The sequence below is a fragment of the Amblyomma mixtum genome, chromosome 5 (assembly GCF_055824585.1).
Source record: "Amblyomma mixtum isolate Tamu chromosome 5, ASM5582458v1, whole genome shotgun sequence".
NCBI classification, from domain to species: Eukaryota; Metazoa; Arthropoda; class Arachnida; order Ixodida; family Ixodidae; genus Amblyomma; species Amblyomma mixtum.
This window is the reverse complement of record NC_143016.1, coordinates 127694534-127714590: the sequence shown is the minus strand read 5'-3', so window position 1 is coordinate 127714590 and position 20057 is coordinate 127694534. Positions and strand designations below refer to the sequence as shown.

The 20057-nt window shown below is 47.1% G+C and overlaps 1 protein-coding gene across 2 annotated transcripts; it reads left to right on the top strand.

Moving 5' to 3' along the window:
- Window positions 1-40: 40 nt before the first annotated feature.
- LOC149343666 (carbohydrate sulfotransferase 5-like) lies at window positions 41-17437 on the top strand. 2 transcript variants are annotated; one of them, XM_089545989.1, is made up of 5 exons: window positions 41-196; window positions 4318-4439; window positions 8954-9054; window positions 9665-10188; window positions 15927-17437. In XM_089545989.1, exons 3-5 carry the CDS (start codon window positions 8961-8963, stop codon window positions 16401-16403), a joined length of 1095 nt encoding a protein of 364 aa, XP_089402115.1. In that variant the 5' UTR covers window positions 41-196; window positions 4318-4439; window positions 8954-8960; the 3' UTR covers window positions 16404-17437. The 2 variants fall into 2 exon arrangements, with proteins under 2 accessions (XP_089402115.1, XP_089402116.1); XM_089545990.1 differs by lacking the exon at window positions 4318-4439.
- Window positions 17438-20057: the final 2620 nt, after the last annotated feature.

Genomic DNA, 20057 nt, shown 5'->3' with positions numbered 1-20057 from the left:
AGCTGCGAGCTGCACTGCTCTGTCAATGAGTCAAGGATCGCAGTCGACGCCGACTGCCGGGTTATAGCAGAAGCACAGCACCGCTAAATGCGTGACGGTGGTTCTGATCTTCTTTGGGATTAGCACGTGGACTGACTCGCCTTTCATGAAAGCCGTGGAAAGAAATCTGAAGTCGCATGCACTAAACTGGGAGCAGGTATGTTAGCAAGTTTTCTTTTCATTTGTAGTTTCGAATTAAGTGGCCAGGCACAGCGCCGAAGCGTCAGTCGTAGTTGTGCCTGCAAAGTTACAAAGTTTGCGTTTGGTTTTCTTGTAAAATATATCAAAACGACGCGAACTGAGGTACGCCATAAAGAGAAGTAGAATACATGCTTCGAGATTTTCTAAATCAGGAAGAATTGAAAGCTTTACTAACTTTAGATCAATCGATGAGCCTTTCGTTTTCAAATGAGATGTGTTACAGGCCAAGAAAATACTGTAGGTTCACAAGGTTTCGGGAACGTTCCGGGTATAGAGAGGTTTGATATATACTGCTCGCTTGTTATCAGTTAATGAATGCAGCTGCGGAAAGAATCATTAACCTCATAAAAGAAGGAAAAATATTCATGAATCATGATATAACTGATTGGCGGAAAGTGGTCGTACTGTTCTCACGGGAACATTCCGCAACTTGCTAAGTGGCATAAAATTTCTTCAGCCTTAGTGAAGCTTCTTTGAATGAGCAAAAAGACTCAAAAAACGAGCAATTTGCCAAAGGCTCGGATAAGCCACGTTTGCTAGTCTTAGAGCTGCCTACAAATTATAGTAAACAGAACAATAGCACCCGAGAGGAGTACGCAAGGAGAGAAGACTCGAGAATGCGACGATTCTTTTGCTGTGACACAAGCTAGCGTAGTGATCCCTTTCTCTGTACACGTGACATTCTGTTAGAAGCACTGAAGACCACAAGTGTTCGCCGACATAGGAAGCGAAAAAGGATTCCTGCAGCCCACGCATTCTGTCGCTGAGAGGAGAGTGAATGCCTCGCGAATCTTGAACTCTGCTGCCGCAGATAGCAAGCTTTCGTAGGCGAATAGAGCGACCTTTCGCCACGCTGAATAATCATGCGCGTCGTTGTATTAAAAGCCCCAGCAAGCAGAATGGGTAAGCCGCACACATGCGGATAAGCTCCAAGGAAGTCTGTGGTGACATGGTTTTTGAAGGACTCGAGAAAATGTCAAATTAGAGTTCCGTTATCGTCGTTAAGCGTGTGCGTGCTGCCAAAGAGCCTATATATTGCCCTATTTTCTAGCGTTCTTTTGAGCACAACCAGTATGCATGAGCGCTGGGTCTAAATTTGCCGCAAAATCTGGCTTCACGAAATAGTTGTGCTAAAATTCAAGGGCGCACTTTGTTGAACTAAACTGCGGTGAAACGAAAGCCTTAAGCGCGGTGTTGCTGCTTGTGTCACTGATGCGTGGTTAAGATGTTAAGCTTCGCCTATATGAGCGGAACGCGACAGCGTCTTGCAACGCTGCCAGGTAGTCCACAGAACGCCATCGCCCGTTCGGCTCTACGCCTTGCTCGTCAGTAAATTGTTTTCTAATGAAAGGAAATGTATCTGTCTCGCATATATCGGTGGACACTTGAACCTCGCCATAAGGGAAGGGAGGAAGATGGGAGTGAACGAAGACACCGCAGTCACTAGACGCGCCTTTGTTCATTCCGAACCATCGGGCTGGCATGGTGAAGTGGTTAGCGTGCTCGTCTCGCACTCTGGAGTCCCTGGTTCGATTTCCCAACTAGACCAATTTTCTACTCGGTTTTATTTATTTTTCTGGTCTGACTAGAACGGTTTATTACGCTAATTGGTTAATTAAGTCATAAACTAAACTCAGTTCCACTTACTTGGAGCATCACTATATCATCCCTTTAATTGGTTTTATGGTTACTAGCCAAAGTACAATTGGCCTTGTTTGCAATTCGCGCTCTCTGACGTCATGACCATTTCGGCCAATTGAAAAGCGTGACATTTCTGTCGACAACTCCTGCTTACAACAGTGAGGCATTAAAGGCTTCCGCCTTAAAAGCACTGAAACAAACCTATGTTGCTGCAGCAGTCCGCTAGGCGGTGTTCGTAAGCAGTTGCCGCCGCAGATTATAGCTTCAATGACTCGACGATGGATCACTGTGCGCTGCGCTGAGAGCAGACTATTTCTCTCTATCACGCTACAAGGCACAGAGTTCATTTAGAAACACTGTGGCAGCTTCTTCGAAGAATTAGAATACCTTACTTTCTATTCTCTTGTGACATTAAAGTATGCCTAGGATTACGAGTAAATTAGGCACATCCATTATCTTGAGGAAGCCGAGAACGGAGCTTGTTTCTGCTTTTGGAGGCGAAAGGCATTTACTCGCAGCTACAACTAACCACTTCGTTTTTGCACAGATGGTTACATGGACCATGCATTAAGTGAGAGAGACAGCAGCAGGGAAGGCGGAGAAGTTAACTAGATGAGGGTTCCTGTTAGCCACTTTGCACTGACGAAAAGTAGAGGGGGATGCAAACATGGATAATTATGGTAAATTTTTGGGCGAGGAGTTTGGCAAGGGTGGATGGTGGTACTTTTTGCACGCTGCTTTCCATTAGTTTTTTTTTTTTTTTGCGAGGACAGACTAAATTAGAGTACCTTTTTCATCGAAACCTGCTTGCTTCGGGGAGACGCAGAGATAAATCCGCAGATGGATGGAAAGACAAACATGGAGAGATACGTATCAAGTAACTATGAAGGACATCAATGAAGGGTGGAGCTATCGATACCTGTCGCACAGGCACACCGCCTCCAAGAAGGAAAACAGGCTTTGGAAAGCTTGAAGGCTGACAGCACTGAGGCTACTTTTAAAAAATTTCGCTTGTCGTCAGCGGGAGAGGATGTAGCTGACTGGATGAGCAGTATCGGGTTTCTGTAAGGTCTGACGCAAGTATACATCAAGTGGATGTTCTGTTCTGTCGTCAGAGCAGCTTGTTCCACAGACGAACAGACATGTGAGGAATCAGTATCAGGAGCAACGCTTAGCAAAGATGAGATAGGAAAGCAGCTTGAAAACGTGGCGGAGAGGGTGGAGAATTGAGTAATAGTTTAGAGTTAAGGAAATGGAGGCGCCTAGTGAGCCTGAGCTCCCCCGCAAGCGTGCATAGCCTACTCGTTACGCCCGCATTAGAGAAAAGAATGGCTTCAAAAAGACCTTCACCAATAGTAAATCAGGCGGATCTCTTGTCGTTATCTCTTGTTAGATCTGTTGTCTCAGGCAATGTAAAAGTTTATCATGTGAATTGAAGCGGAAAATTTGTTTTAAGAGGACGGGGGGGGGGGGGGGCGGGGGGGCTTGGGTTGCAAGAGAAAAGCGTCTTGAAGGCCTTGGAGGAAAGATTTAAATGCCATGAAGTAGACTGCTGGGGGCTTTCTTTAGTAATAAGCTTCACAGCAGCCCACATATCGGAAAGCTCCGCACCAGCTGTAGTTTATGAGAATGCTTGCGCATTGATCAAGACTTGGCCTTGCCGGGACAACCTCAGGCTACTGAGCCGCTGGTGTCGATGTGCTATTGAAGCTTGCGGATATCATAAAATAAAGCGAAATTTTAACCTTGCTTATTTAGAGCTGAATACAACAAACAGGTGTTTTTCCTGATGCCGGGTGCAGGAAAATCTAATGGAGGTGGATGCAGTCTCATTCAGCGACGACTCTCACGAAAGAGGTGCCAATAGCGATAACAAAAAGCTCGATGAGCAGCAATGATTTTGGCCAGCGTTGGAAGTGGCCTACATCATAAAGATTCTAAAAAGTTCCTGGGGGGAAAGCTGGCGCCACGGTATAGGCGAGTTTCTTAAAGAGCACTTCACCCAACAAGGGAATCCTGGGAAGCGATGTTTCGTGTCTGCCTTGGTTGATGATAGGCCGAAAGCGTGGATTGTACCTCGAAACTGGTAGTTGCGCCGCGATATTCTCCTCTACGCGCAGTTTAAGTTAATTCGATACTGCGTTTATCTCTTCTTCAATACATTTAACGCAAGTGAAAGTTTGATGTTAAGGAAATTTTCACAACATATTTTCGAGGTTTGGTTCGGAAGAGTCGTATCTTTAAGGTTAAATCCACGTCTTACGTCGAACAATAGCCAAGTCAAGTAAGAAACCTCGCCTTCGCGGCATTTCTGCGCCTCTCCATCGGGGATGAAGTCTAGTGCCGCCAGCTTTTCCTACAGTTACAATTGACAAAATCTATGGCATGGATGCAAGAAGCCCTGCAATATAGTGACGCAGTCGCTCGATCCCGTAGGAACGGCCTGCCGTGTGGCGCAGTGTGTGACGCCGCAGAGGGCAGTGGCGGCCGCTAGACGCACCCCGCATCGGCTAAGCTCCGGCGAGGCGGTCGCGGCGAGCAGCTTGGAAACTCTGCCCGTGAGTATTGAAATTTTTGTTCAAACGTCGTTGTGCACGCCAACATGGGTCGGAGACAAGTGCGTTGGAAAGGTTTTCATATTGTTACGACCAGAGGAGCCGTGAAGGTAGACGTCGGGAAGAACCCAAGACCGGGATCCTTCGTTTAATTATGGAGCCAGCTTCCACGACACAGAAGAGAACAGCGCCCCACGAGAGCCCACCGCCGCTTCGTCGTCGTCTTCGACTCAGCGCGGGGGCCGCGCGGCGCGTTAGGCGCGTGGCATTATTCCCCCCCGTGGCATTATTCCCCTCCATGTGCACGGCGGCGGCCAGGAACTCCGCGACGGTGTTGGGCGGGTTCCGCACGAGGCCGGAAAAGAGCTGTTCTTTTACGCCGCGCATCAGGTGCCGCAGCTTTTTTTCTTCAGGCATGGCCGGATCGGCGCAATGGCAAAGACGCTTCACATCCTCGACGTACATGGCAACACCCTCATTGGGAAGCTGAATTCGAGAGGACAGTGCACGTTCTCCGCTCTCCCGGCGGTCGCTGTTGGCGTACGTACTCAGGAGCTGACGTCGAAAGTCCGGCCACATAGAGAAAGTAGTCTCATGGTTTTCGAACCACGTTCGTGCAGAGTCTTCAAGGCTGAAGTAAACGTTACGCAGCTTTGTAGCGTCGTCCCAGCAGTTAAAGGTCGCGACTCGTTCGTAGTGAGCCAACCAGTCTTCGGCATCTTCAAACAGGTCGCCGTGAAAGGGCTTAGGCGTGCGTGGAGTCTGAACGGTGAGATAGGTGGGGCTGGCTGCAGGGACAGTCGTAGGCAGGGCGGGCAGTGGCGTCGCCATGAGTGGAGTGGTAGTTGAAGGCGCGCTGACTATAGGAAGGGCCTCGGGGGACAGGCCGCGGATCCTCCGGCTGGCACGATGGACAGGGGTGGTCACAAGAGGCGGACGCGTCGAGTCGTCCTCAGGAGTAGGGAGCATCGGCCGCACCTCCACCAGTGTCACGACCAGAGGAGCCGTGAAGGTAGACGTCGGGAAGAACCCAAGACCGGGAGCCTTCTTTTAATTATGGAGCCAGCTTCCACGACACAGAACAGAACAGCGCGCCACGAGAGCCCACCGCCGCTTCGTCGTCGTCTTCGACTCAGCGCGGGGGCCGCGCGGCGCGTTAGGCGCGTGGCAATATGTATGTACTATAAATGACTTGTTGGTCGCGCGCACTGTATATATGTAGCATATGTAGCAGGCCCTTTATGGACTGAAAGCTTTCTGGCGATACGAAGGTGTGACTCAAGCTACGTGGTCCCATAGCGTACGTTATTTGGAACCATGGAATGTCACCGAATGCGGGACTAACTACGGGAAACAGATGTTGAAGTATTCATTGCCGATGGTTTTAAACAATATTTTTATGGAAACAAATAATGAAATTTCTGCGATTTCTTCGCAGAAATCGCGTATCTTGTTTGTATAGGCTGTTTTTTTTCTTCCATTGGTTTGGTTTTGACGTGTACCGCCTTCGACGCATGCTGCTGCGCTGCTGTGTATGCTGGTAGGTCAGGACTGCTCAAGCTGTTGTTTCACCTTTTTACCTGCCCTCATCGCAACATTTCCTTTTTGTTGCAGATTAAATAATTGAATTTTCAATTCAATTTTCAATTTCAATTTTCATAGTCTCGCGAAGCCCACCTTACCAGGAACTCTGCATTAGACAAAAAAAAAAAAAACTCGTAGCTTTTATCTCTCGAAGATGTTTCTGGAAGCTATTCAAACGCCTGCCAAGTTTCGCGGCCGCAGCCTTGCCGGACGTACAGCCTTTGTAAAAAGTTTAGAGCCCAGAGGGTTTGCCTCTGGGCCACATTGCTTTGCTCGTAATGCGTCCTCAGCGTCCCAAATCTCCTGAAGGTAAGAAGATTTTTGGTCCTGCTCCCTCTGATGTGCAGGTCTTCCATTAGTGCTACAGGAGCGCCACAATAGTGCTTAGAAGCAAACCCCCTGGGCTATAAACTTTTGACAAAGGCTGTCCAACCAAGGACATACATACACCTTACTAATATACATTACAGACTTTTAGCATAGCGCAAACTTGCTAACTTCGAACAATACCTCCCAGCCGGCTGCGCACGCGCAGCTCCTCCGGGCTATTCCGTTATTAAACTCCACTGGCTCAGTTGATGAGCACAGAAACTTGTTCATAAAAGCCGACAAAAGACGAGAGCTGTTAGGCTCATCGTTGGGCTCTAGACATATAGCCGAAGCAAAAGCGGCTTGACATTAATACGCCGGCAAAAAGAAAAAAAAAAGGACTGCAGCTAGGGCAAGTTAGGGCGACAAGTCGGGAAGATTACCACTTAAACGATTGCCTGTCAGCGCTGAAGTACGAGAAGTCAAGGCAACCGTTCTAGAAAAGATGGTGTGTTTTCTTCGGGAAGATCCTTACGAAAATTGAGTCCTTTACTGTATATTCCGGCAAAGTAAGCGTTGCAGCTTGTCTCGATTGGTTAGTACCTTGTTTATATTTATTTCGTCATTTATTGCTTCAACACTAATATCGTCGTCCTCTTTTAAGGCAGAATAGGGGTTCTGAGGCGAGATTTTGAATTCCTCCAGTTAACCGGTTGCCATAGCTGCTTTATGTGGTTCTTCCTTGATAGTTCCCAACGTTCTCTTTTGAAATAAAGGCTGATTTCAGCTACACTCTCGAATTATTTATATAATTCACTTTACACAGCACCTCCATAACTACGCGAGGCCCGGATGCGCGTAGAATGCGAATTGTATTTCATATTTATTCTCGTGATTCAGGCTCTCCAAAGTCCAGTTCTTGTTTCCCAGTTTGCGGAAGAAGGTATTCATGGTCCGTAAAAAATTCCTTTCTGCGAAATCTACTGGTTATTCGCCCCTGCTATTCTCAGAGCCTATGTTACGTCGCCCACAATCTGGTCACCTGCCTGCTTCTTGCCTACGTTGCCATTCATGGTCCTTAAGGGAACTGTACTGCGTCGTTACTCTGGTCACTGCCGATTCCTCGTATACGTAAACCCTTTCCATTATTTGGTTATCATGACTGGATGTAGGTGTCTAGGCCTGTAGAACCTTGAAGTTGTACTTCTCAATAAGCCTAGTTACGGTAACCGCCACCCCGTCATTAATACTTTGTATTCCTCTTTGCTGCCAGCTATTCCCTTCGTGATCAGGAAAAGCACACTTAGCTGTCGTCTGTCCACTAAACAACGATAACATAGTACGTACTCGCCCATAAACACTTTATATGCTTCGTCTGTCTTTTTCAAACCGCTTTAGGTTACATTAAGAACACCGGAGCCAACTCCAGCTCGAGAAGTTACACCAAGATCAGATGGCGCAGATGAGCTAAGGGCCTGTATCAGGGAAAGAATCTTATACTAGGTAATTACTGTAACATATGCCTACTCGAGTGATGCGCACATCTCTCTCTGACATTGTCATATGCTTGCCCTTCAACAAGTTGTGCACCTGTTTTCCAGAAATGCAAAGCTTTGGCTAATCACAAAGACCAGTTAGTCAGGGAAATAATCGAGGCAGCTTCGATAGCGAGTCTGCGCGACGATTGTGTCAGCACGCCGTCTGTTGCTTTGACTAAGAAAGAATTTGAAATGTTAAAAATGTGATTATAAATCTCTGTGATTATTTATCTTGTGTTTTTTGGACGCTTGAACGATATGGTTGTGACGCATTTGTTGTGTTTTTTTGAGGGGGAAGAAGGTATAAGAAGCAGTGTTTCTTCGAAATAAAAACCAGTTGTAAGTCAGCGCTTGTCTCTTGTCCCGGTGTTTTGCGCTGTTCCGTCACAAATATGCTTAGAGTCGTTTTTTTTTCTCGTTAGGAATACACACAGAAATAGAGGAAAGTAACGCACGCTTGCAGGCAGCTCTGCGCATTATATGAGGAGGCGACTGGTGGGGACGCACGAAAGTTTCTGTGAAAGTGGTATTCTGACCGCGGAAAGTGCGCGGAACTGCGAAAATTTACCTGGAAAATCATTCACTGAAACGACAAACCTTGGGCACCGGTTTTCGAGAATATTCCAGAGAGCAGGAGCGCGGAGAGTATTTAGGAGCTATCCTGTCCCTAATATTTCAAAAGAGCCATGACAGATGTAGTGAGGTTTAATTTTATTGCAACTGTACCGGGGTGCAATAGTCCCTCCGCTGGCAATGGCGGGATGTTTGGCTTTTGCTTATTTCTGTGTAAGGTGCATACTTTTCTGAGTTTCATCTTGCCTTCATAGAGGCAGCTATTTAGTTTTAGGTTAACGACTGTTCCACATAATATTCATCTGTTGTCCTAATATTTCTGCGAGATGTTTAAACAAAGTTATCGGCTCTAAAGCGAAGTGCGCCTAAACTGACCCCACTGCGATGTCACTTGGATTCAGTACAGCAGCTATACTATCCAATAAACGATTTTCTGAGCATTTGTTATGTGTTCCTGCCCGTGACCCCGCTGTGTGCCGTTTGTTTCGTCATCGGTATGCTCCTTTCTTACAGAGCAAATATGATGTGGCAGAGAAATTTGTTGCTCCTAGCTTTGGGCCTGATGCTCTTCTATGCGGCTTCAATGTGCAGACTTTTTAAAACAGTCAGAAGAGGTGAGTACGCACCTTCTTGGTAATACGGAAAAATATTTCTGGAATAAAGTCGAGTGTTTGATGGAGCACGGTTTTGTCAGGGTGAGGCATATTTCAAAAATGCCATATAGCAGTCATAGAACAAATTGAATTTTTAGTCATATAACGGACCAGAGTCAGGGACCACAATATTCCTTTTTTATGCAATTGAGCTAGTGCCCGCCCAAAGAAATGTATTTTAACATATATTTTACTTTAGGAGAAAGAACACATAAGCACAAAAAGCCGGTATTATGAGACAGCTGGAGGTACAATTAATATATACAGTAACGCTAGTTGGAGGTACTCCCATGCGCCTGCGTGGTGAAAGACGAGGTCGGGCGTTTTTGCGCCTGCATTAAGAAACTGCTGCGGATTCTATCTTGGCTTGGAGAAAATTATGAATGCGTTTGAGGTTTTTCACCCATTAAAGACAATATGTGTGCCAGCCTGCATGCAGCATAGATTTAGTAATGTTTGGTTTGCAGCTTCACAACGACACCTGCCAAAAACCCACGCACCTAGTCTTAAAGATCACCAGCGAACATATTCCTTCTATTTATTTTATTACTATTTTCTTTTTATTCCTTAGAGTGGACCAGCCCTGAAGAAATCCAAACAGTAATGCCGTTGAGCCAACCTTCCGAAAGTATTAGCCAAGGTGATTTCTTGGACTCTACGGTTGAAGGACAGCTGCCGGACACTTTTCAAGCCGTACTGAAGAACTATTCAGTGGTTCCCTTCAGAGACGTGAAGATAGTGTTTGTACTCACGTACTACCGAGCGGGGGCGGCTCTACTGAACGAGCTGCTGTCGTCCGACGACAGAACATTTTTACACTTCGAGCCACTGGGGATGTTCACCGTGAATGGTCGCATTCGCCAAGGGAGAGAGCATCACGCATTCCAGCTCATCGAAGAACTGATTGCGTGTCGGATGGAGAACGTGCCTTTATACACCGTGTGGCTAGAGGGTACCGATTTTCACAAGCGTAACCGCTTCATGTCAAAACTATGCCAAGGTGGCCAGGCGTGCACGTCTCCAAGCCACATGTCAGCGGTGTGCTCACGGTCGAGCACACGGGTCTTCAAGTTCGCCAGGCTTTACGTCAGTCAGGTGAGGTCACTTGGCGTGAGTTATGCTGATGTTTTGTGGCATTTTGTTTTTGTCTTGTCGTGACGTGATTTGTGTAAAGGAGATTAAGATATCCGTGCGAGCCAGTCGGTTTGACATGACAGTAGTGAGCAGCTTAATGGAGACTGGGCCAAGACAGGCAGCAACACCTTCGCTAGCTTCCAAACTTAATGCACGAAGTTTCTCAGGCGGCCATGAGAGATTCTACGCATATCAGAGATACCTATGTAGCCTCGCCTTACTATGCTGTTAGTGACGGAAAAAGCGGGGAAGCGTACAGCTGCCAGTGAAAAGTGCAGTATCATTCACAGTCTGTCACAGAAAAAACATGCAAAGGTGAATCGTAAGTAGGCTGTCTCTTGCGTTGCTCGCTTCTGCTGCATGGTCGCAGACTTAAGAGCTCGACGTCTTTGTGAGACCCTAGCGGCATCATGGGCTTGCATGCCGGTATTCTGTTGTCGTTGAAGCTCTCGCTTAGCTTCATGCGCGTGCAGCTATGGAACTTCATGCAGTCGTGTGTTTTTCTTGTGTTAGCGGTGACATTAACGAAGTTCTGGATGGAGGCGAAGTTATTCTTCTAGTTAGTGCCCGAGACAAGCTATCATTTCTGGCGTGGTAGCTAGCGTTCAATTGTTGATGCGCACATGAGAGACGCGCCACGACTCACGTAGCGCTGACGCACGTAGCACATGCACTTGCGGCAGCATTTGGTGAACTTCACTTGCTAGCTGTTGCGGCGGTCGCTCACTGAGTGTTCGTCACGCGGACGGGGCGAAAGCGCTCTAAAGTTCTACTAAAGGCTCCACCTGAAAAAAGACAATTTCAAGCGCCTCTTATACGCTGCGGTTGACCGAATCGATGCCAAAACGCTTCTATAAAAAACAACAACGTAGTAAACTCAGATGCTGTCAGACGCCGCATTTTGTAGCCTTAAAAATAGCTGCCCTTGAAAGCAAAAATAGCTGCGCTTGACGAGAATAGCGCTAAAAAAACAGTGCAGCAAAATAAAACAAATGAAATAAAGTATGTAGGAAACTCTATTGCACTGCAACCAAAGAAAGCTACACACCGTTCGAACAATACGAAGGAAGCACAATGTGGCATGAAACAGGATTGTTTCATCGCCTAACATTTGTCATCTCGATGTTCAGTTTTTTAACTTATAACAGCATTTGTCTTGGATGCAGTCATGTTTACTGCGGCACCTTTTTTTTTTGGAGAAGGGATTTAGGTTTCAGGCTATTTTATGCGAAGCATATTACTAAGGTACACTACAGCCCTTCGCCGTGGTTACGCGCCGTGCACACCACGTGGTACAGTGACGTCACACCACGTGACGTACCACGTGACACATGACGTCACGACAGAGGAAGACGGGGGTCCACCTCGCGCCGTCGCTGTGGTTGCAGGCCGTGCAGACCACGTGGTACAGTGACGTCACACCACGTGACATACCACGTGACACATGACGTCACGACAGAGAAAGACGGGGGTCCACCTCGCCCCGTCGCTGTGGTTGCACGCCGTGCAGACCACGCGGTGCAGTGATGTCACACCACGTGACATACCACGTGACACATGACGTCACGACAGAGAAAGACGGGGGTCCACCTCGCGCCGTCGCTGTGGTTGCACGCCGTGCAAACCACGTGGTACAGTGACGTCACACCATGTGACATACCACGTGACACATGACGTCACGACAGATCGCCGTCACGCGCTGGGAGAGGGAGAACGATGCCATCGCACAGACGCCGGAATGTCCTCGAGCGGCATTCCCGCGCATTTCGAACGCGCGTTCACACTCGGCGTAGGTGAAACGCTCGCTCCACCGGGCAGGCAGACGCGGCTTCTGTGGCAATCCAGGCGCTTACCCAACGCGCGTCTCGGGGTTAGTCGGCGTTCCGCTGTAGCCATGCCGTTGTCTTCCCCCACGACGAAGGCTTCTAGTGGTTGTATTAAAATGACCAAGTATTCAACCAAGGAAAGCCATGTATTACCAAGCCTAGACACCAATATGCTTCGCATCTGACTAGGCTTAACCTTAGCTAAGCCTCAGCAATTTTTTTTGTTGGCACATGGGATTTTTGTTGTCACATTTTTATCAAGCTTTCAGAAGCGTGATACGCGTGTTTTTTGTTTTTTTTTCAAAAACGTTGAAAAGCAGCGAATGCGCTATTACTTGGTTTTGTTCCTGTGTACGTAGCGCTGTTCAGTTTAGCTCCTTTAAGATACGCTGGCATCCTCGTCAGTGATTCAATTTACGTTTTGGCGATCTCTTAATGCTTCTGCGATAAGTACTAATCGAAGATAAGCTATCGGGCGATTTGGTTACGAAGTACGCTTTTGTGCAAATTGGCTGTCAGCGGAAACCATGCACGCATATCTTTCGTTTTATTGTATCCAAGAAATAAAACCTGCACCAACTCTTCTTGGCTAAAGGCACCTTCATCTTCTTTGTTGGCTACTCGGCATCACATATACGGCAATCGTGCTTGTGGGGACGCTTAGAAAATAATTTATGGCAGTGCACACAGTGAAGACGCACGGAGCTGACGGAGAGGTCAGCTTTCCCTGGCAGTATTGGGCGGTATGCTCCTATAGCGTGTTAGGGCTTGAAGGTTATCTTATTAAGTTCTAAATCCTTGTGCGTGGGTTGGCGTTAGAGGGTCTCCTCCTTGCCTCACTACGTGCAATTATAGGAATAGATGCACCTGTGTAGATATGGGAGTTTAGATTAGGCTACGTTCCTTCCGTAGCCAGTTGTTAAAGATTAGTGAAGGTCCTGCTCCAGGTCCAGTGCAGTGTGGCAAACCGAGGAGGGATCGTGGCTCTGGAGGCCGCGCTAAAAAAAAATCAGTCTTCGTAGTTTGTAGAAAATAACATACGCATATGCCTACGTTAGGATCGCGCGAATATTTCTTCAAACAGCTTCAGTGTAAGCTTGCATGCTCTCGGCCCAGGGTACTTCAAAGTTTCTTGTGAAAGCGGAAAAACTGAATTGGGTGTCTTGCTCCCTTCTTGGAGCTATCAGGCTGGCGACGCCGGTTACACCTCAATGAAGGCCGATGTGTTAGCACAGAACTCACCGGGCGCGTTTGTTGATGACAAAATTGCGCAGCCGAGCGCACCGTCGCTGCCGTGGCTACTGTAGCCTAAACGAACCATGGAGGTGGCGCAGCCTCGTTGGGAACAATTGACAATAGAGTTTCTGTCTTTAATTATGTTTTCAGCGCTGGCAGGACAGGGTGAAGGCAGAGGCGACTTGACAGATGATGGGCGTAGGTACAGCTGCTGGAGGCCACGTGCATAGTTATATCTCGACCGTGAAGTTAAGGCAGTCGTAGGGAGCGTACGATGAGGGATGAAACTAGTGCTGCGATGTCCTCGAGCAAAGTAGTGGGTTTCGATGCTTCCGTGGCCGCGGCTTGGCGGGCGCTATTGTGTAGCTGCGGAGTCCTTGCGAGTCATTGTTGATACAGGGCTTGTCGGAGAAAGAGACCGCACTTGGCAGTAAGGGTAAAGTGCGTCTAAAAGTGGTTTCTCGCTGAGAGCAGGTCGGCGTGGTCCCGACGTCGTATTTATGTGTAGCTTCGGCATGTCGCTGGTGCTAACCGTATCAATTGCATAAGGGAAGAGTGCAGGTGGCACGCAGATAAGTTTGACAGGAGACCCTTGGTGTGGTCGACTTCGCCTGACGATGTTCTGGAAACGCGATCTTCGAAGCTTCGGAGTTCCTGAAAATGACCTGACAGTTTGTACAGCGACGAAATTATTCGTAGTGACAGCTCTCGTCCCATGGGAGTCGTGGGCTGCTACATCATGAGATATATAGTACGTGCCACCGCTCCTTCTTCAAACCACTGCTCCTTATTCAAAAGAAAGCACTTCGTTGCATTGCAAATGTGTCATATTTGCATTCATCTGCGCCATTGTTCACATGATATAAAATAATAAGCGTCGAAAAAATTTACAAGTTCCGTCTACTGTACTCATACTTATTTTCCGATGAAACGTTGAAGAGCCTCATAAGATTCCTTTCGGATTTGCAGAAACAGAAAAGTGATTGTCGCACCCGTGGATCTGAGACGTGGCTGATACCACGTAGACGTTCAAATTATATGCTAGGGTCGCTCACGCACAAGTGGCCATGCTTGCTTAACAAATTCCTGTCTGAAAATTTCGACTTAAGCACATGCAATAGAAAAGAGACGCGTGAAATTTTTTCTCATCCCAGTTTTTGTGCAGCTAATGGTATTTACTGTATTTTCATTGCCTTTTAATTTTTCCTACTGGATGCTTTCTTGCCGTGTTTTGACGTGTTTCGAATGTATTTCGATCAGTCAATTTGTGCGAAAGTGCAACTGTACATGTGTTCAGAATTTTTTGTTGGTTACATGCTGGTGCCTTGTACGGGCATCAGGCACCCTCAAGCTGCCAATGGCAGCTTTTTTGCCTCATGACCCCCAACGAGTCATTGAAAATAAAATTTTTGAAATTTGAAATTTCAAATGTGTGTAAAATACACGTCCTGTAGGTTGGGCGGGGAGGAAGCGGGGGAGAGGGGAGTTCAAGCTGGCAACAGAGAACACATCGTGAATTCCTTTTCATGGGATGAAAAGGGTTTGGTTTGGTTTGGTTTATGGGGTTTAACGTCCCAAAGCGACTAAGGCTATGAGAGACGCCGTAGTGGAGGGCTCCGGAAATTTCGACCACCTGGGGCTCTTTAACGTGCACTGACATCGCACAGTACACGGGCCTCTAGAATTTCTCCTCCAAAGAAATTCTAGCCGCCGCGGCCGGGATCGAACCCGCGTCTTTCGGGCCAGCAACCGAACACCATAGCCACTGAGCCACCGCGGCGGCGGATGAAAGGGGGACGTTTCATGACCGACCTCACTGATATATAAAAATAGCCTCTGTTTCAGTGAACCAGACTACCACCGAGTATTGAAGACGAAAAGGTGGGAGTGCCAGCGTAGCAGCGCTTTCAGCAGTTGGCGCGTCCCATTCGCGCTGTGGCTCAGGCACTGTATGCAGTTGAGGTAGCTTAGGAAATAGCGAGCAGCAGTCAGAGCTGTGGCTTCGTGCGAATGGTGGCTTGATGGCACCTGCGTAAGTTCGGGTTGTTAGACACCACCAATTAATTTTGGATACGCATTTACACTCATTGGTAGCGCAGCAAGGCGTCAAGAGGGGTGGCGAATGGACGGGTACGATCAGTTGTCATCAGCTTTAGATGTTCCGCCCCAGTCGCGTGCTGGCCACCTCATCTTGCTGTAAATGTTTTCGGGTGTTGTGGGCCTATAGTTTTCTATTGATTTGTGAGTTTTGCACAAACAACTCGAAGGCTTCGCCCTTCCCACCAGGCTGCATTGCATGCTCCAATCTTTCAACAGTGTTTGAAGGTGTAACAGAATGCAATCAGACGCCGCGGTGGCTCAGTGGTTATGGCGCTCGGCTGCTGACCCATAAGATACGGGTTCGATCCATGCCGCGGCGGTTGAATTTCTTTGGAGGAGAAATTCCAGTGGCCCGTGTACTGTGCGATGTCAGTGCACGTTAAAGAACCCCAGGTGGTCGAAATTTCCGGAGCCCTCCACTACGGCGTCTCTCATAGCCTCAGTCGCTTTGGGACGTTAAACCCCATAAACTAAACTAAACTAGAATGCAATCATACTAAACACTAGTGCTGTCGCACTTTCCTTTTGCATACGCAGGTTTCAAACTGGTTGAAGCGGAACCCGGACTTGGCTAACTCTGTTCGGGTGATTCACCTCGTACGGGACCCGCGCGCCGTTTACTACTCACGCAGGCGTCACAAATGGTGCACGAGTAGCGCAGAGTGCGATAAGGCGAGTGCCCTGTGTGAGCAGATGCGCTCTGACGTGAGCGCTTTCAAAGAATTGGCGCGTCAGCTGCCTGATAATAGCGTGCAGAGGCTTCGTTTCGAAGACCTCGTCGCAAATCCGTTGAACGAGACGGTGAACCTGTACAGGCGCCTTAGTTTGGACTACACGAGCTCCGTGTCTCAGTACCTGGCGACCAGAAAGGGCCCCAGGGACGCCCCGGATCGCTGGAAGAGGAGAATATCCAAAGCCACGCTGTCTAGTATTGAAGATGCGTGCTATGACGTTTTGGAAGGACTCGGCTACCAGTTTATGGTACCTATCGTCGAAGAAGAACAGCTGGAGTGATAAAATTGAATGTGAGAAGAGAGATGAGGACATCCTAAATAATTTATAAACTTTTTTTGGTTAGGAAATATGTGTGTTCGCGAGTGCAATGTCGAAGAACTGTCAGACATTGCGATTTTGTCCTCATAGAACGTCCTTTTTGTATTCGATGTTTTCGGGTTGTTGGCCGAGTCCAACAAACTAACAGCCGATTCCATCCATAGCGAGAGGATGCATCGTTTTGAATAGAATTAAACCTACCAGTACAAACCCACGACGATTAGCCTTGCACTGCGTGTGCTTTTGCCGTTAAATATTCTTAAACAGAGACGTCGGTGCGGCATTATTAACGGCACATCTTTCGGATTTTGCTGTAGCATTTCGGACCTGATAACCAAATTCTTGTACAAACAACACAATTTACTGAAGTATCTTGCATTCTGATGTCGTAACGACAAAGCCAGTTCTGTCGCAACAACAGATAGATTCGCAATACTACAAAAATATGTCTTAAAACATGAAGGCAAAAATGTGTCATGTATATTGGGACCGTCTCTGTTGTATTTTTCTACTGGATCTGACAGTACTATCTTCTTATGGGGTTCTCACAGATTTAAACTCCTTATGTATATGACCCCAGATAGCTTGCTTTCTTGCTTGTGCCATCTAGCAACTCGTACTCCAATATAAGCTTTTGTGTTTCAGTGTTCTGAGCTGGTGCTCACATCACGTTGTAAGCGCACTGTAGCGATAGTCAAGTAGAAGGCAGCGCGCAGATGAAAGCCTGTATATCCTTGTGCTGACTTTCCTTGCTGTGTACATAATGAAGAAAGACCAAAAACGCCTGCAAAGCTTATAAGCACTCATGAAGGCATTGAATTCCTCAATTGTAACGTTAGCTGTGCGGCGCCTTGGGAAAGTGCGCCCTTTCGGAAGGAGCAGCACTGCAATGTTTGTTTACTTTATCATGCTTGCTTTGTTTGTTCTTAATGGACATTCATTCATTTATTCACTATCTCCTCTAAGTATTGCTATAAATCTTATTTTTCAATGAATATATAGGCTCTGTGTATTTTAACTGCTATTTTAGTCAATTTTTTTATTGTTCTACAGTGCAGTTCACACATTCTCTCGCCCGCTCAAAAATTGACTGTTTTGAAAAGAAGAGATGCCATATGACCCCGCCGCGGTGGTTCAGTGGTTACGGCGTTCGGCTGCTGACCCGAAAGACGCGGGTTCGATCCCGGCCGCGTCGGCCGAATTTCGATGGAGGCGAAATTATAGAGGCCCGTGTACTGTGCGATGTCAGTGCACGTTAAAGAACCCCAGGCGGTCGAAATTTTCGGAGCCCTTCACTACGGCGTCCCTCATAGCCTGAGTTGCTTTGAGACGTTAAACCCCAGTAAACCATAAACCATAGGAGATGCGATAGTTAATATCCTCCTTCTCAGTGGAGATCCCAACCGCACCATAGGATGGAAGGTAGGAGTGAAAGAAAAAAAAATGGGGATAATCGAGGAGGCCTCCGGAATAATTTCGACCTCCTAGGGATCTTAAACTTACATCCACTTCAATAGCACATTAAGGCCTTTTTGCATTTCGCCTCCATCGAAACACGGCCGCAGCAGCCGGGTTCGAAACCAGGCACTCCGGCGTAGTAGCCGTTAGATAGGTTTCAGCTCACAATTGGAAGAGAACGATAACATTCTGCCTAGTCAGAAAAAAAAAAAAACTTCTAATCCACGCAGTAACAACTCTGTGATCACCAGCGGAAAAATCTTCACACTGCCTGCTTAATTTTTGTGTGTAGCGATCACACATTATGAACACCCCTTTTGGCTGCGTTGGGACTTTTTTGTGTTGTGTTGGGTTTAGTGGCGCAGAAGCATCCAATGCTATCATGCGGCAAGCTCAATTTTTTGTATTGCTTTTTTGTATTGCATTTATTTTACCCTTTTGTGTTCGCAGCGGTCGCCTATGACTTCATGGCTGAGCGTCGACAAGCACTTTTTTCACCGCTCATGCATTAATGTAGAGCCTGCGTCAGTCGGGAAACCAATAAAAAGGAGAGGAAGAAGAACGCTTTAAAATACACCATTCATTCTTCTTATTACTTCTGCGAAGCGCAGCAAGCAGAGTTAGGTCTCTGACGTTTGAGTATGCATTTTGTAATTAATATTACTGTAGTTTCAAACCTCAAGGTTTCAAAAATGCTCATATGTGCTCGCCGCGGCGGCTATGTGGTTAAAGCGCTCGTCTACTGACCCGGAGTACCCCGGTTCGAACCCGGCAGCGGCGGCCGCGTATCGGTGGAGGCGAAACGCAAAAGGCGCCCGTGTGCTGTGCGATGTCCATACACGTTAAAGATCCCCAGATGGCCGAAATTTTTTTTAAGTCTGCCAATGCCATGCCTTTTTCTTCCTTTCTTCTTTCGCTCCCTCCTTTATCCCTTCCCTTACGACGCGGTTAAGGAGTCCACCGAGATAAGTGAGACAGTAACTGCGTCATTTCATTTTCTCAAAAAACAAATTTTTAATTTTTTTTTTATTTCTCTATGTGTATTTCTGCATTTGCCTGATTGTAAAATCATTTTCTTATCTGTATCCAAGTGGATTTTATGGAGGATGGTGGATCTCTTGCTTCAACGAGCCGTTCGCTGTAATATTTTTCTCACTAAAAACTCTTGAAAATGCTTATTTCCACTAAAGTTCCAGCTTTTCCGTGCCTTGGGGAGGAGAACAATAATTACTCGACAAGACCAAAATGTAAACTGCGCTATGAAATACGTTGTGCCTTTAAAAAATGTGGATAAAAATTTCTGAGACGCGCCATTCCAAAAAGGGCGTCCATCTTGCATTGAGTCCCGCACGACTACACAAAGCGAACAGAATAAAGCTTCGCTGTCATGGTTCCGGGTTATGAAGTTCATCTAGTTGGGGCCATGTAGTTGAATAGTTTATTTAATCTAGCGTACAATGGCATTGCAGACTGCTTCTTGCTTTCTATTTTTCTTAAGCGAAATAAAATTGATGGATTGATAAAACTACGGAGGGCACGACGCAAATTTTATTTCACGGCAAGTGGCGTCACTGGTGCTCAGGCAGTCTGGATTGCGTGATGCAGATCAATATCTTGGCTGTAAGGAGATTAGGGCAGGTACAGAACGCATTTCATATTCGTGCATTTACCCGTGGAGCTTAGACAGTGAGTACCTTCTATTGAGGAATAGTGGTAACATACCGAAATCTCATGTATAGATGCCAGTGTTTCCGATATTTCAATTACTGTGCACCTTCCTCCTAGAGTTCCTCAATCGACTCGGACTTGGCGCGCAATTTACGGGCTTAAGGTCTACTTCGTCGATTTGCAAGACATACGAGATGGCGCCTGACGCACAGTCCTTCCGCTCGAGGCAATCATTCGACAGACGGGAGAAAACAGCAGGGGACAGCGTGAAATAACTCTCGCTCCCAGAGCTCTGGCCGAGTGGAGAGCCTTGCAACTGAGCGCTGTTCATGGCGTATAGTTTCTAAATGTTAGCCAGAAGGAAAGCTGGTGAAACCTTTTGTGCGAGTTTCTTACAGATTACTCCATCCACAGCAGGAATGCCGGGAAGACGAGATTTCGTCTTTGACTTGGCTACTGTTTAAGCTATAGTTATTTATCGTCTTTGGA

Coding starts and splice junctions, on each gene's coding strand:
- LOC149343666 (XM_089545990.1), top strand. CDS start 8,961: ATGATGTGGCAGAGAAATTTGTTGCTCCTAGCTTTGGGCCTGATGCTC. Junction 9,055..9,664: donor TTTTAAAACAGTCAGAAGAG/GTGAGTACGCAC, acceptor TTTATTCCTTAG/AGTGGACCAGCCCTGAAGAA. Junction 10,189..15,926: donor CCAGGCTTTACGTCAGTCAG/GTGAGGTCACTT, acceptor TTGCATACGCAG/GTTTCAAACTGGTTGAAGCG.